Raw genomic sequence first — 15,494 nt, forward strand, 5'->3', positions numbered from 1 at the left:
TTGGTTAAGCATCTGACTCTTGATCTCATCTCAGGTCTTGATCTCAGGTCGTGAGTTCAAGACCTGTGTTGGGCCCCATGCTTGGCAGAAGCCTGCTCTTAAAAAAAAAAAAAAAAAAAAAAATAGTGATGACTGAACCGAATGACTTACCCAGTGTTAAAAGCTAGTAGATGGGGGCGCCTGGGTGGCTCAGTTGTTAAGCGCCTGCCTCTGGCTCAGGTCTTGATCCCAGCGTTCTGGGATCGAGCTCTGCATCGGGCTCCCTGCTCAGCAGGAAGCCTGCTTCTCCCTCTCCCACTCCCCCTGCTTGTGTTCCCTCTCTCGCTGGCTGTCTCTCTCTCTCTGTCAAATAAACAAAATCTTAAAAAAATAAGTGTTTTAGTAGAAATCATGTTTGAATATCCTGTTTTCTGGTTGTTACCCATATAATCACTTTCCAGGTTTCTTTTTCTTTGCCTTCAGCATTATTCATCGGTCATTGTAAACCCTCAATATGTTCTTCTAAGACATGTCTTACTACGTAGAATACAAACTATACAACTTTTGCCTTTGTAAACTTGTTCATATTTGTAGCTCAAGGCTACAAATGATGTCTAAGAGCATATGGTTAACACTGAATGGGTGTTGATTAGATTTAAATTTGAGTTAACATTCATGCTAGCAGAATCCCAGAGGATTCCTCTAATTCTTTCACAGTTGATTGAGGTCATTGGTTCAAATCCAAGTCATGAGGTGTAGAAGATACAAGAGGTATAACATTAACGCTTCCATAGATCAAAGCTTTGATTCTGAGAACATCTCCTCACCTGGTTGGCCATTTAGGTATATAAAACTAGGATTAACACAAGGCAGACATGTAAAACAGTGTCCCCATTAGGTTTTATTTCATTCTTGATATTGTATCCTCTCTCTGTAAGCCCCATCTTTACATGCTTTAAGCACATAGTGCCTCTGTGTTCTCACCTTGTTTCTACTTCTTTTTACCTAAGCCTGATTAGGAGAAAGTTGTAATAATAGTTTTTAGTTTGGGGTCTTTTCTGAAAGCAGAGCCTAAGATGAAGACTGGGTTAAGATAGTTTATTTAGGAGATGATTCCAGGAAGCAGAAATGAGGGTGTGTGGAAAATGAGAGACAGGAAGGAAGAAAAGCCAGTAAACGTTTCCCTACTGGGCTGATTCCCACTGTATGCAATTGGGGACTCTCTGAGGAAACGAATAGATAGCCCCAGAATTTTCTACCGAAGGCTGGGAGGCTATCTCTCACTCACTGGTCGAAGTTGTCCCAATGTCCTTAATTCACCCACACTTCCAAACTGCCTTAGCTAACTTGCCATGAGACACTGGTATGCATGGAATTTACCGCAGTCCCTTGAAATTAGGTGGGCAAAGGGGATATAGTGTGGAGCTCCATAAACATCTGCTACAGTTACCTCTCTTAGAATTTACATTCGGCCTCGTCTATATGTATGAGAAATATTCTTAGGCTTTATCAGTTCAATGGGTGCTTCTGTTACTCTACCCAACAATTCAAGGAACCAGATAATTTATGACTCATCTGATAATGACAGCAAAATGTATTTGTAATTCTGTGGTTTTCACATATGTTATCTGGTTTGATCTTTAAGAAAATCCTATGCAAAATAATTGTAATTATTATCTCCGTTTATTTTCATTTTTTATCTTCACTACACAGATGAACAAATAGGTTAAATGGAGGCTAAATGACTTGCGTCGGTGATATAATTAGTATGGAACAGCCTAACACCTAAGTCAAGGACTTTTTAATTCTTAGGCTTCTGTACTTTCTACTCCATTTCACTATAACATGTACTTTCTGGAACTTGAAATCAAATTTATTTGTTTTTGGGGCACCTGGGTGGCTCAGTCGTTAAGCGTCTGCCTTCAGCTCAGATCATGATCCCAGGGTCCTGGGATCGAGCTCAGATCATGATCCCAGGGTCCTGGGATCGAGCTCCGCATCGGGCCTGCTTCTCCCTCTCTCACTCCACCTGCTTGTGCTCCCTCTCTCGCTGTGTCTCTCTGTCAAATAAAATCTTTCTTAAAAAAAATTATTTATTTTTATTTTATTTATTTGAGAGAGAGAGAGAGCTTGAGGGGGGGGTCAGAAGGAGAAGCAGGCTCCCCACTGAGGAGGGAGCCCAATGTGGGACTCAATCCTGGAACCCCAGGATCATGACCTGAGCCAAAGGCAGTCGCTTAACCAGCTGAGCCACCCAGGCACCCCTGAAATCAAATTTAAATAATCTTGCTCAACAATCTAAAATTAGAATTTCAAACATCATAAAGCAGGTATTATAAAGGCCTCCCATTCATCCTGAATAATGCTATTAGTTAGCTTATACATTTATCCACTGCAAAATAATACCAATATATGAAGTAATAACAATAATTAGGACTATTTCTTGGAGCAGTTATTGGGTGCCAGATTCTAAGTACTTTACATGTGCTTAATCCCCATAACCCCTTGGCATGGATAGTTTTATTACTTGTTAAAAATGGAAAACTGAGACAGATTAGCCAGGATTACAGTAAATAAGCTGTATGTATAGACTTCCATTAAACTGACTTATGTTCCGAGTTGGATTCTAGCTAGGAGGACCATAAGTAAACAAATTTTAGACTCCAGTGAATGTACTAGAGTTTAGGATTATAAACTTACAAGGACTGGGAAACAGGACAGATGAAATGCCTTGGGGAAAAGCAAAATGTAGAATAGGAGAAATTCTGGAAATCAAGTGACCCAATCTCATCCCCATATAATTAACAAGATCATAGAGAGGAGGATAGGGGAAATTGTTATAATATTTTTTAAACATTTTTAAGGAGGGGCACCTGGGTGGTTCAGTCGGTTAAGCGTCTGACTTCGGCTTAGGTCATGATCTCGGGATTCTGGGATTGAGCCCTACGTCGGGCTCCCAACACAGCGGGAATCTCCTTGTTCCTTTCGCTCTACCCCTCCTGCCACTCATGCACTCGCTCTCTCCATCTCTCTCAAATAAATTAATTAAATCCTTAAAAAAATTTTTAAGGAATAAATATTAATGATTTTTAAAACAAGAATTTCCATGTTATTTTTTCATTTTATTTTCTTTTCTTTAGAAATACATTCTGAACGGAACCTGGGTGGCTTAGTTGGTTAAGTGTCTGCCTTGGGCTCAGGTGATCCTGGGATCCTGGGATAAGCCCCACATTGGGCTCCTTGCTCAATGGGGAGTCTGCTTCTCCCTCTCTCTCTGCCCCTCTGCCCCCAACCCCTGCTGGTGCTCTCTCTCCCTCTCTCTCAAATAAATAAATAAAATCTTTAAAAAAAATACATACTGAAGTATTTATAGATGAAATGATATGATGCTTGGTGTTTGCCTTAAAATAATTCCACAAAGATAGAATATGAGTACTATAGAAAAAATCAGACTGTCCATGTATCCATACTGTTGAATTTGGAGTGGACCTTACTTTTGTGTATATTTGTAAATTTCCATTGTGTGTATATGAAAAAGGTTAAAAGAAAATGCACAAAAATGCTAACAAAAGTATAGTACAGTAATAAGTATTTTTTCTTTTTCTTTCCTTGTATTCTAGGTTTTCTACATTTATAATTATACAAATTTGTTACATCTAAAATTTGTACAATAAAAACCACTTTCTTAGAGACGGAATATAGTTTTATTTCAAAGAGATTAGAAGAGAAACTACAGACACAAGTTAAAGATTATAAACACAGATAACACATTTATGTTTATGTAACATATTGTGTAGCTCTTCCCTGGGTGGATTTGGTTATAAATTGCCATTGATATTGGACAAGAAAAGGAGGGGTGCCTGGCTGGCTCAGTCATTAGAGCATCTGACTCTTGATCTTGGGATTGTAAATTCAAGCCCCATGTTAAGAAATTACTAAGGGCGCCTGGGTGGCACAGCGGTTAAGCATCTGCCTTCCGCTCAGGGCGTGATCCCGGCGTTCTAGGATCAAGCCCCACATCAGGCTCCTCCGCTATGAGCCTGCTTCTTCCTCTCCCACTCCCCCTGCTTGTGTTCCCTCTCTCGCTGGCTGTCTCTGTCTCTGTCTAATAAATAAATAAAATCTTTAAAAAAAAAAAAGAAATTACTTAAAAATACGGGGCACCTGGGTGGCTCAGTCATTAAGTGTCTGCCTTCGGCTCAGGGCGTGATCCCGGCGTTACGGGAACGAGCCCCACATCAGGCTCTTCCGCTATGAGCCTGCTTCTTTCTCTCCCACTCCCCCTGCTTGTGTTCCCTCTCTCGCTGGCTGTCTCTATCTCTGTCGAATAAATAAATAAAATCTTTAAAAAATAAAAAAATAAAATCTTCATTCTACTTGTTCCACATCCTAAAGTTAGACTGAGTCAAATTTTTGAGAAGTTTTCTGCCATCCCTGTAACAATCTTACGCATGTACATATACTTTTTTTTTTTTTACCTTTGTTAGAGTACAACATATTCTCAGAAAAGTACACAATCTAAGTACACAGGTACGGCTGGCATCCATGTCAAGACGCTGAACTTTACTAGCATGCCAGGAACTCCCCTCCCAGTGACTGCTTCCTAGAACACCACCAGCTGACTTAAACTATATGTTAGCTTTTTGCTTATTTTTGAGCTTTATAAATCATATATATGTATAAATCATATTAATCACATAGTATATAACTCTTTGGCTTCTTTTAACATTGTGAGCGTCATCCATGTGGTTGTTGATTGCAAGATTTCATTTTTTTCTCTTTAACTGTATATAGCATGAACCACTCCATATTTTTATCAAAAACACTATTTCCTGACTTAATGCCTGTGATTTTAAGATAATTGTATGTTTAAAAGTCATTACCACTTTTAATTGCCTTAGCATACCTATATATTATCTTCTTGACAAAAAAACAGTAAGGTCATATTTAACAGTTTTCAACATGTTACTTGTAAATTCGTTAATGGAATGCTCAACCAGATATTGGGAGAAACTGATGTTATGCCAGTGCTACCCCTTTTCTTGCCGTCCTCTGTTGATTTGTGTTCTGCCCACCCATAATCATGTTTGAGGAGCCCAGAGGTAAAGGCAGAAACAGGTAAGCCCAGCAGGACTATGGGACTCAGGCCAAACGTTGCAGTGCAGTGGCAGGACTTTCCAGGCTAGAAAACTTGAAAGTATATTGTATTTCTTCACCCTGAAAATAATTTCTAGCTCTAGAATATATGCTTCCTATACCTTTAGGATAAGAAAGACAAGGATTCTTACTTCCTAAAATGTTCTTACATTTAGATGCCAAATGCCTCTATCGCATTTGGACCCACCCTACACCTGTTTGGACCCACCCAGCACCTGCTACAAGAGAGGTTAGGTGTTAGCCTGCCAGTGCTATCTTACTTAATTGCGGGGCTGCCGTTGGGTCTGGAGGTAAAATAAATAAATAAGGAGATCAGTATCCTTATTCATCAGGTAAAAGTTTGCTGGAGCCAAGTAAGAAGACTAATTTTTACACAATATAGAGGAGATAAAAATCTTAAGTCCTTTATCACTTTGCCTTTTAAAATTTTTATTAATTGTGAAATCAGTTAAATAGACTCCCTAAATTATCTATATAATATAGAGATGATAAAAAATCTCCAGTGGTTTATCCCTACTTTTCTAAAAATGCAATTCATAGTAAAACCTGCTTAAGGAGACCTCTTAGATTCAAAAAGCAATTATCCCAAATGGCCAAATTCTAATACTCATTTTAATTTTTAAAAGTGTGTACCTTGAATAATTTTTCATTGCCTGAGTTTTTTAAAGTAATTTTAAGCTACTTACACAATATACAAAGTAAAATAACTTTTTTTTTAAGATTTTATTTATTTGAGAGAGCGAGCACAAGCAGGAAGAGCGGCAGGGAGAGGGAGAAGCAGACTCCCCACTGAGCAGGGAGCCCGACTTGGGGCCCAATCCCAGGAACCTGAGATCATAACCTGAGCCAAAGGCAGATGCTTAACCGACTGAGCCACCTAGGTGGCCCAAAAGTAAAATAACTCTTGAAAAGAGAATCGTTAGGAACAAACTGTTAAGATTATTATGTAACATTGTGTCAACTATTCTTCAATTTAAAAAAAAAAAAACTGTTTAGGTTATTTTAGATAACCTTTCCTCCAAAATCTATACTCTCTTTCCTTATCCCAAGACTACTGGTGTTGTTAAACTGACATTTCCCAGGGCAGGCTTCATTCAGCACAGTTCAGGGCATGAAATCTCTGGTCATGGAAGGTTCTTAGATAAGAGTTACTAATTCATTTTACAACAGTGTTCAGTATATATTTGTTGCTTGTGTTACATGTGCCAACACCATACTATATACAAGTAATAAAACTGATCAAAATCCCTGCCTTACTTTATCAATTTGTTGACTTCATACCACTCTGAAATGTCTGAAGAGTAATTACAACCCATAGAAGAGTACCTACACTCCCACAGAATAGCATCCTGAAACAGTGAAATGACAATGTATTTTTAACCATTTTTAGAATTGTTCCATATATAATAGATGACAAGTGGCTAAAGACCAGTATGAAAATTTTCTCTGTGATTTGAGGGTTTTGGGGTGATTTTTTCCCAAAAGAGAAAAATGTAGGTGAGTAGCATGTATATTGAGTCTTTATAAGCAGGATTCACTGATTTGTCTGTTTAGCTGCATTTGGTTTATTACATTACTGTAAATTTATTCCGTGTAAAGATATGTCAGGCTTCTGGTGTTACTGAAAATCCAACATGCTAAAATAGAACCTATTTAGTATTTTTTATTTATGAAGAAATTTTAACCAGGGCAGATAAGAAAATGTTTTAAACAGGAAAGGAAAGGAAAATGAATTACAAAAATTTTTATTTTTTCCAATGTAAACTACATAATATTCTAAAACCTAGAAAGCTTGTAATTACAGTGATAACAATATAAAAGCACATTTTCCCCATTAAAGTAATTAATGCTCTTTGATTTTTAGGAACTGGAACGAGCATGGAGAGAATATGACAAGTTAGAATACGATGTAACTGTTACCAGGAACCAGATGCAAGAACAGCTAGATCGCCTTGGCGAAGTTCAGGTACAAAAGTGAATGGGGTTTTTTTGCATTGTCTCAACTGGTTTTGACTGGTACTGTACAACCCACCTTGTTAGATTCGTGCATGCCCTTAATGGTTCTTACATTATTGGCCACCTAAGACCTGGGTTTAAATACTTTCAATGATAGGAATCTTACTATTCCACAAAGTAGCCCATCTCTCATTGTTTAAAAGTTCTTTTTTCTGTTGGGCATGTGGTGTGATCCCTGTCATGTTTTTGTTCCTGCCTAACTATATTGAAGTTAGTATTGAAGTGTTGAATTAAATGGATTTATCAAATAAAGCATAATTTATCTTTTTATAAAATTTATTCTAATCCAGGGCACCTGGCTGCCTCAGTCAGTACAGTGTGCAACTCTTGATCTTGGGGTTGTGAATTTGAGCCCCATGTTGGGCACAGAGATTACTTAAAAATAAAAAAATAAAAATTTATTCTAATGCATTCTATATTAAATGCCTCTTTTTTTATCAAACTAGTTTAGCCTATTGACTTTTGATATGTTATTGAATAGGGAAAGATGCAGCACTGCTTAGCATAAAGAATCCAGTTTTGTAAGCAGTCACATCTGGAATCAGGTTCTAGGTGTTAATTTTCTTGTCTGTAAAATAGAAACAGTAATACCTGTCTTAAAGTGTTGCTCTGGGAAAGAGAGATAATATATGTTCAAGAAAATAGTAAAAGTCACTTCATGCTTGTGACTCTATATAAATTTAGCCAACTGCATTGGAAACCTTATGGACTCAACAGACAAGTCAATACAAGGAATAAATATTAGTAAAATTGACTCTTAGTAAACCAACTGCCCTCCATCTGTGCTGTTCAGTATAGTAGCCACCAACTACATGCCATTGTTGGGCACTCAGAATGTTGTCAGTGTGACAAGACACTGAATTTTTAATTGTATTTCATTTTAGTTATCTAAATTTAAGTAACCACATGTGGTTGTGACTTCCGTATTGAACAGTGGGGTTAATACTAATTACAGTAGAAAAAAAACCCTGAAATATCTAAGAAGTAACCCAGGGGTCAACAAACTTTTTCTGTAAAAGACCAGATATTAAAATATTTTAGATGTTGCAGATGTATATACTCTGTCACATAATCTTGGGCAGTTTTGGGTTTTTTTTTTATAACCCCCTATTTTTAGCTTTCAGGCCACAGCAGTTTACCTGATTTAACTTAACAAAAAATGTTCATCATGAAAATGTAATATCTATATGATAGGACATAAGACTTGAATAAATAGAGAAGTAGAATTGGTATACCATGTTCATGGATGGCCTGATTTAACATCCTCTTAATGAAAATTCTTTGTATAAACTCAAATTCTGTTCCAACAAGATTTCCACCAGAATCCTTTGAAAAAATTAATAAAACAGTACTAATATTTTAAAGGTATAATGAAGGTGGGGCACCTGGGTGGCACAGCGGTTAAGCGTCTGCCTTTGGCTCAGGGCGTGATCCCGGCGTTATGGGATCGAGCCCCACATCAGGCTCCTCCGCTATGAGCCTGCTTCTTCCTCTCCCACTCCCCCTGCTTGTGTTCCCTCTCTCACTGGCTGTCTCTATCTCTGTCGAATAAATAAATAAAATCTTTTAAAAAATAATAATAATAAATAAAATAATAAAAAAATAAAGGTATAATGAAGGTATAATGAAGTAGTTATTATTTTTTATAGTTTTTTTTTTAAATTTTTTATTATGTTATCCATACAGTACATCCTTAGTTTTTGATGTAGTGTTCCACGATTCATTGTTTGCGTATAACACCCAGTGCTCCATGCAGTATGTGCCCTCCTTAATATCCATCACTGGCCTATCCCAATCCTCCACCCCCTGAAGCTCTCAGTTTGTTTCTGAGAGTCCATAGTCTCTAGTGGTTCATTTCCCCTCTGTTTACCCCCCCTTCATTCTTCCCTTCCTTCTCCTACCGATCTTCCTGCTATTTCTTATGTTCCATAAATGAGTGAAACCATATGATAATTGTCTTTCTCTGCTTGACTTATTTCACTTAGCATAATCTCCTCCAGTCCCGTCCATGTTCCTGCAAATGTTGGGTAATCGTTCTTTCTGATGGCTGAGTAATATTCCATTGTATATATGGACCACATCTTCTTTATCCATTCATGCACAGTAGTTACTATTTTGAAAAAATAAAGAACTAGAAGGCACACTCTGTGAGTTATAACTCATAGACCAGTTACATAATGACTCTGCACTTCAGTTCTCATAACTATAAAATGAAAATAATAGTGCCTACTTTTATTAGGTTATTATAATGACTAAATATGTTGATATTTTTGAAGCATTTAGAATAGTATCAGGCACATAAAACATACTATGTGTTTATTAATTAAATAAGTAAACGGGGCACCTGGCTGGCTAAGTTGGTAGAGCAGGCGACTCTTGATCTAGAGGTTGTGAGGTTAAGCCCTACATTGAGCACAGAGCTTACTTTAAAAATAATAATAATAATTAAGTAAATAAGCAAACAATGAAGGCAAATAAACTTAAAAGATGGCATAGTGGCAAGAAGTATTGTTGACCACTAAAACTCAACAACAGTTACTGTTTTGATCTGCAAGGAAATTTCTTTTTGATTTGGAGAAACGATACATCAGAAAAATGGACAGAGAACATGACTAGTTACTCTGTAGAAAGTGTTTGAATATTGTTCAAAGTCACCAGTAATCAGAGAAATGCAAAATAACACCAAAAAATGAGATTTTCATCATACACCTTTCAGATAGGTAAAACTATACATTTTTTAATTATTGCAAAAATAATATGTATTCTCTATACATGTGCACATGTCTGATTTTTATAATTGAAATCACTCCCTACAAGTCTATATCAGTATTCACATCCCTGGGTTGTCCTTGTGTTTAAGTCTTCTGTGAATACTTCCTTTTTTTACTTTGATGCTTCCAGCCCTGTGGCTTGGAAAACTGGATAACTAAATTATTCTGTTATGTAGTGCCTTCTTGAAGCAGCATAGCATATAGTCTTTATGCTTATAGACTTTACAAGCATATTTTCACCCCTCAGAGGACTTTTTAGCTGTATTGACTATTCTAATATCTACAGTTGTCAAAAACTGATATTCAGTGGAAAAAAAATTTTCTGGTTAATATGACAGTTTTGTACTTCATTGACCCTTTTTTTAAAAATAAATTTGCATTCCAAAAAATAATATTTCTTGTTATCCAAAGTACCAATATGTCATAGAGTTCTATTAGAATCTTACTGAAAACGAATATGATCTTATTTTCTAGAACTTAGGAAATTAGTATACTTCCCATTTTTTTTCTTCTCCCTTAAAAAAAATTTTTTAATGTGAGTTTTGTGAGTTTCTATTTTGTTCTGTTTTCTTTTTATTTTCCATTTTTTAGTCCCTTGTGATCAGCAATAATGCAAGGCAAAGCTTATTGAAGGGATTTGAAATAGTGCACTTAAGTCTGAGAAATTGAATTTTTTCTTTCTCTGTTTCATCAAAGGCCACAGAAGTTGCAAAATTGGGAAAGTCACATAGATCATATTAAATATTCTTTAATCCACTGCAATTGTCATTTTTTAAAATATATAATTAGTGGAATTTACAACTTTTTTTCCCCTGTATGTGGGCTCTTTTTACTGAAAGACTGAATCAGCAGGAATTCAGCGTGCACAGATTCAGAAAGAACTTTGGAGAATTCAGGATGTCATGGAAGGACTGAGTAAACACAAACAGCAAAGAGGCACTACAGAAACAGGTAAATTAGCTTTTCTGCAGTAATTGACCATCATCTTATGTCTAAATGGAATGACACAGGGTGCCTGGTTGACTCAGGCAGAAGAACATGCAACTCTTGATCTCAGGGTTGTGAGTTCAAGCACCATGTTGGGTGCAGAGATTACAATAAATAAGTAAATTTTCTGAATGAATGAATGAATGGAATGACACATAGAATTGGCTCTCTTGTTATTTGAATGGATTTTTGACATCAGAAAACAGTCACTCACTCTTGTAACATTGAATCAGTACACAAGTTTATAAAGTACAAAGCAAAAGTTCTGCCAGCCTCACCCACAAAAAAAATAAATTACTGGTTTTTGTGTATAATTATACACACGCATAATGTTCTGCTTTTATGATTTTTTTTCCCCACAGCAAAAATGAAATCATAGTATACTTGTTTTTCAACAATTTGGTTTTTTTCTCCTTAACAGTACAATGCAATAACTGTGTAATAATCCATTATATAGATGAACTATGATGTGTCCATTCTGTGGTGTTGGACATGTAGGTTGTTTCCAGGTTTGGGGTTTGGTTTTTTTTTCTGTCATAAACTGTGCTGTAATTATATATATTTGTGTGTGTGTGTGTGTGTATTATTGTGTCTATAACTAAACACACATGCTGGTACTTATGGATTACAAGAAGTTGGAAATGAGCACACATCTTTCATTTTGATAGGCACAGCCAAACTGCCCTCCTACAAAATGGTACTGAAATACACTTACATCAGTAGTGCTTCAGAAAACCCATTTCCCTATACTCTTGTTTAAACTAGGTATTTAAATTTGTATTTTTAAATGTAATAGGTTTCAAATTCTGAGAACATTAATAAACAACGGATTAGAAACTGAAAGCTTCATTTAAAATAAGTGAAATGGGGGTGCCTGGCTGGCTCAGTCAGTAGAGCATGCACCTTTTGACCTCGGGGCTGTGAGTTCAAGCCCCACTTTGGGTGTAGAGATTACTTAAAAATAAAATCTTTAAGAATAAAACAAGTGAGATGAAATTATTCCTTTTTATGTCAATTTAAAGAATATGTTTAGTATGGGTAGTTACATTTATAATTTTTTTAACAGGTATGGCAGGATCAAAGCCTTTCTCAGCAGTTAAGTACAAAAATGAGGTAAGTTTGGATTGTTTATCTCTAAATTATTTTAAATGTGTAACACATGAATTAGAATTTATCTTCTCTTCATAACAAAAATGTTTTCTAAATATATTTAAGTTATTGTTTTAATCTTGACATTTCACTGATTCAGTAATTTGATACTTCTAACAGATATGATTTTTCTTCCCTCAATGCAAAAAAAAAAAAATTGAATCACTACTTTTCATCTATGTTAGAACTTTAACATTGTCATACTTTTTCTGATACAAGTAATTTGAATATTTATCATTGTTTCTTATTCTTGATAAAATTTGTAGGATGATTGATAGATAAGTTGGCTGTGTGTCATGCATACCATAGAGAAATTACAACTACAAAGAGATACTGTCAACCTGAGTGAAAGCATCTGTGGTCTTGAATTTTGTATTAAAACCAATCAAAAAGAGATGTTTCTTTATTTTGTCTCTTAAAATTACAAAAAAAAAATAGGCAGTAAGACTTTTAAATTAATTACTTTCTTCTATTTTTAAAGTGAAATAACAGTAGTTTCAAATATCTGTTTTGATGTTAAGCTTCAGATGAAAGCTAACCTGTATGTTACCCAAAAAAATTAGATAAAACCGTATTTGAGACCCAGTTACTGGCTATCATACTTTGCATTTTTTATTTTACTTTTCAATTTGAGACTTTTGGCTTGGCAGTGTCCCTTTAATTATCTTAAAGTGAATTTAAGTTAACTTACCATTGCAAAGAATTTAGATATACTTAATTCAATATGCTTATCTAAATAAGGTGACTATTCTACAATCTTTAGGAAGAGGAAGTAGTCCCACCTCGTCCTCCACTTCCTCGGTCCTATGACTTTACAGAGCAGCCTCCCATAATCCCCCCTCTGCCCAGTGATAGCAGCTCCTTGCTCTGTTATAGCAGGGGCCCAGTCCATCTGCCTGAAGAAAAGAAGATTCATCAAGTTCAAGGATATCCAAGAAATGGATCTCACTGTGTAAGTGGCTTCAGTAGCCACAGAATAATCAATCATGTACCTGCCCTCTCATTTTTGAAAATTTATTTTACACTCAAACTTTTTTTTATTATAACCTCACTTTTAGCCAGTGTTTTTCTGTTTGTTTGTGTTTTTCCTGTTTTCGTTTTGCCATTCTCATTTTCTTATATTTTTACAATTTTAATACTTCATAATTTCATATTTTTAATAAGTGTTTTTGTAAAGTGGTTACCTTGCATTTGCCTAAGAAGTCATATTTTAAATATACCATTTCAGGATATTAGAAGCAAAATATCTTTGGATCAGAAAGAAGTGAGAATGAAAAAAGATTGTTACTAAGAATGATAAAAGGGTTGGGATATGGGCAGTTCCATCTAGAAAAACTATTAGAGGATGTGGACATTGCCAAGGAGAGACATTACCCATGGAAGCTGAAAATAAGAGATTTGGGGTTGAACAAATAAGTGTAAAATGTGGTAAGCTAGAAGAGAATTAAGGGATAAGAAATAGGACTAATTGAATTAATATGATATAATTATTTTCAGACCTCAGTTGTACTGTGATAAAAAAAATGTTCTAATGACTTTGTCCCTAATAAGAATATTCTTAATTTGAAAACCAAAACTTTTACTGGTTAAAAATATTTCAGATTTTTTTTCCTATGTTGGTTGTAATATATATGTATCAATTATATATATCTATTGTGCCTGTATCCAAGACAGTTGACTGAGGCTTTTAATTTTCAGGGTTTGATTTGAGGCTTTAGAGGTAAACCTTATAAAAGAAACTCGTACCAATTTTTTTTTTAATTGCACGTCTTCCTTTCCAGGGTCCAGATTATAGACTCTACAAGAGTGAACCAGAGTTAACAACAGTGGCAGAAGTTGATGAATCTAATGGAGAAGAAAAATCAGAACCTGTTTCAGAAATGGAAACTTCCGTTAAAGGTCAGCATTTGGGATATGTCTTATCTCCTGTGTTTTTCAGACATTTTAACAATAAAATCAGTTTACATGTTGGCTCAGTGCATATACAAGTCCACAATCCCTTATCTGAAACCTCTGGAATCTGATGAGCTTCTGAATTCAGAAGGTAACATGGGAAGGTAACATGACCCATAAACCTTATATTGCATGTCATCTCAGCGAGGCATGAGGCCACATCCCCTTCTGAAATAAATTAATATTTCTGAAATGTTCATCCTGAGAGGGATAAAGACTAAAAGCTTCATATCAGTCCAGATTAGGTTTTAGTGAAAAATGAGTACATTCCAACCGTTTGAAAAGTTTTCCATTTCCTGAGATTTTAGGGTAGGGAGGTTTTGGTTTTCTTCCGTTTTAAAATTGTACATGAAAGATCAAGGGCTAAGGGGTACCCTGCTGGCTCATTCAGTAGAGCATGTTACTCTTGATGTTGGGGTCATGCGTTGGAGCCCCACGTTAGGCATAGAGTTTACTTAACCAGAAAAACAAGTAAATAAACAAATTCCATGACATAGTACTCTTACTGGGTGTACTCTGATTTTTTAAAGTGTATTTATTTATTTATTTATTTATTTATTTATTTATTTATTTTTAGTAACCTCTAGACACAACATGGGGGTCGTGAGTTCAATCCTGAGATCAAGATTTGCACACTCTTACGACTGAGCCAGCCAGGCACCTCTGATTTTTTTTTTTAAATACTGATCGTTCTTCAGGGTTGTAAAGAAAAAAGCTAGAGGGGGAAGTAGTCAAGAATAAAAAGATAGAAAAGGCCAGATACAGTGCAGTGCTTCAACCTTGTTTGGATTGTGGTTGGTTCGTTGGTTGGTTGGTTGGTTGGTTTTAATTCAATTAATTAACATATAATGTATTACTAGTTTTAGAGGTAGAGTTCAGTGATTCAGCAGCCTTATATTAACACCCAGTGCTCATTATATCATGTACCCTCCTTAATGTCCATCACCCAGTTGCCCCAGCCCCCTCCCCTCCAGCAACCCTGTTTGTTTCCCATGATTGAGAGTCTCTTACGGTTTATCTCCCTCTCTGATTTTGTCTTGTTTCATTTTTTCCTCTCTTCCCCTTTGATCCTCTGTTTTGTTTCTTAAATTCCACGTATAAGTGAGATCATATGATAATTGTCTTTTTCTGATTGACTTATTTTGCTTAGCACAATACCACATCTTCTTTATCCATTCATTTGTCAATGGAGATCTGGGCTCCTTCCATAGTTTGGCTATTGTGGACATTGCTGCTCTAAACATTGGGGTGCAGCTACCCCTTCCGATCACTACATTTGTATCTTTGGAGTAAATACCTGGTAGTGCAATTGCCGGGTCATAGGGTAGCTCTATTTTTAACTTTTTGAGGAACTTCCATACTGTTCCAGAGTAGCTGCACCAGCTTGCATTCCCACCAGCAGTGTAAGAGGGTTCCCCTTTCTGGTTCCTCCCCAACATCTGTCATTTCCTGAGTTGTTAATTTTCTCCATTCTGACTGCTG

At 36.0% G+C, this 15,494-nt stretch overlaps 1 protein-coding gene across 9 annotated transcripts in view; it reads left to right on the forward strand.

The window, feature by feature from the left end:
* Window positions 1-15,494, forward strand: part of PLEKHA5 (pleckstrin homology domain containing A5) — a 237,473-nt gene that overhangs the window by 197,156 nt on the left and 24,823 nt on the right. For 8 of the 9 annotated variants that reach the window (XM_045781378.2, XM_087855669.1, XM_087855668.1 and 5 more), the window contains 4 exons: window positions 7,001-7,102; window positions 10,763-10,874; window positions 11,977-12,023; window positions 13,841-13,958. In XM_045781378.2, the coding sequence (XP_045637334.1) occupies window positions 7,001-7,102; window positions 10,763-10,874; window positions 11,977-12,023; window positions 13,841-13,958 (379 nt within the window). Of the gene's footprint in view, window positions 1-7,000; window positions 7,103-10,762; window positions 10,875-11,976; window positions 12,024-12,822; window positions 13,012-13,840; window positions 13,959-15,494 lie in introns of all 9 variants that reach the window. The other variant, XM_087855672.1, reaches the window with a different exon arrangement.

The sequence above is a fragment of the Ursus americanus genome, chromosome 25, assembly GCF_024610735.1.
Source record: "Ursus americanus isolate L20-20 chromosome 25, mUrsAme1.1.p, whole genome shotgun sequence".
NCBI lineage: Eukaryota > Metazoa > Chordata > Mammalia > Carnivora > Ursidae > Ursus > Ursus americanus.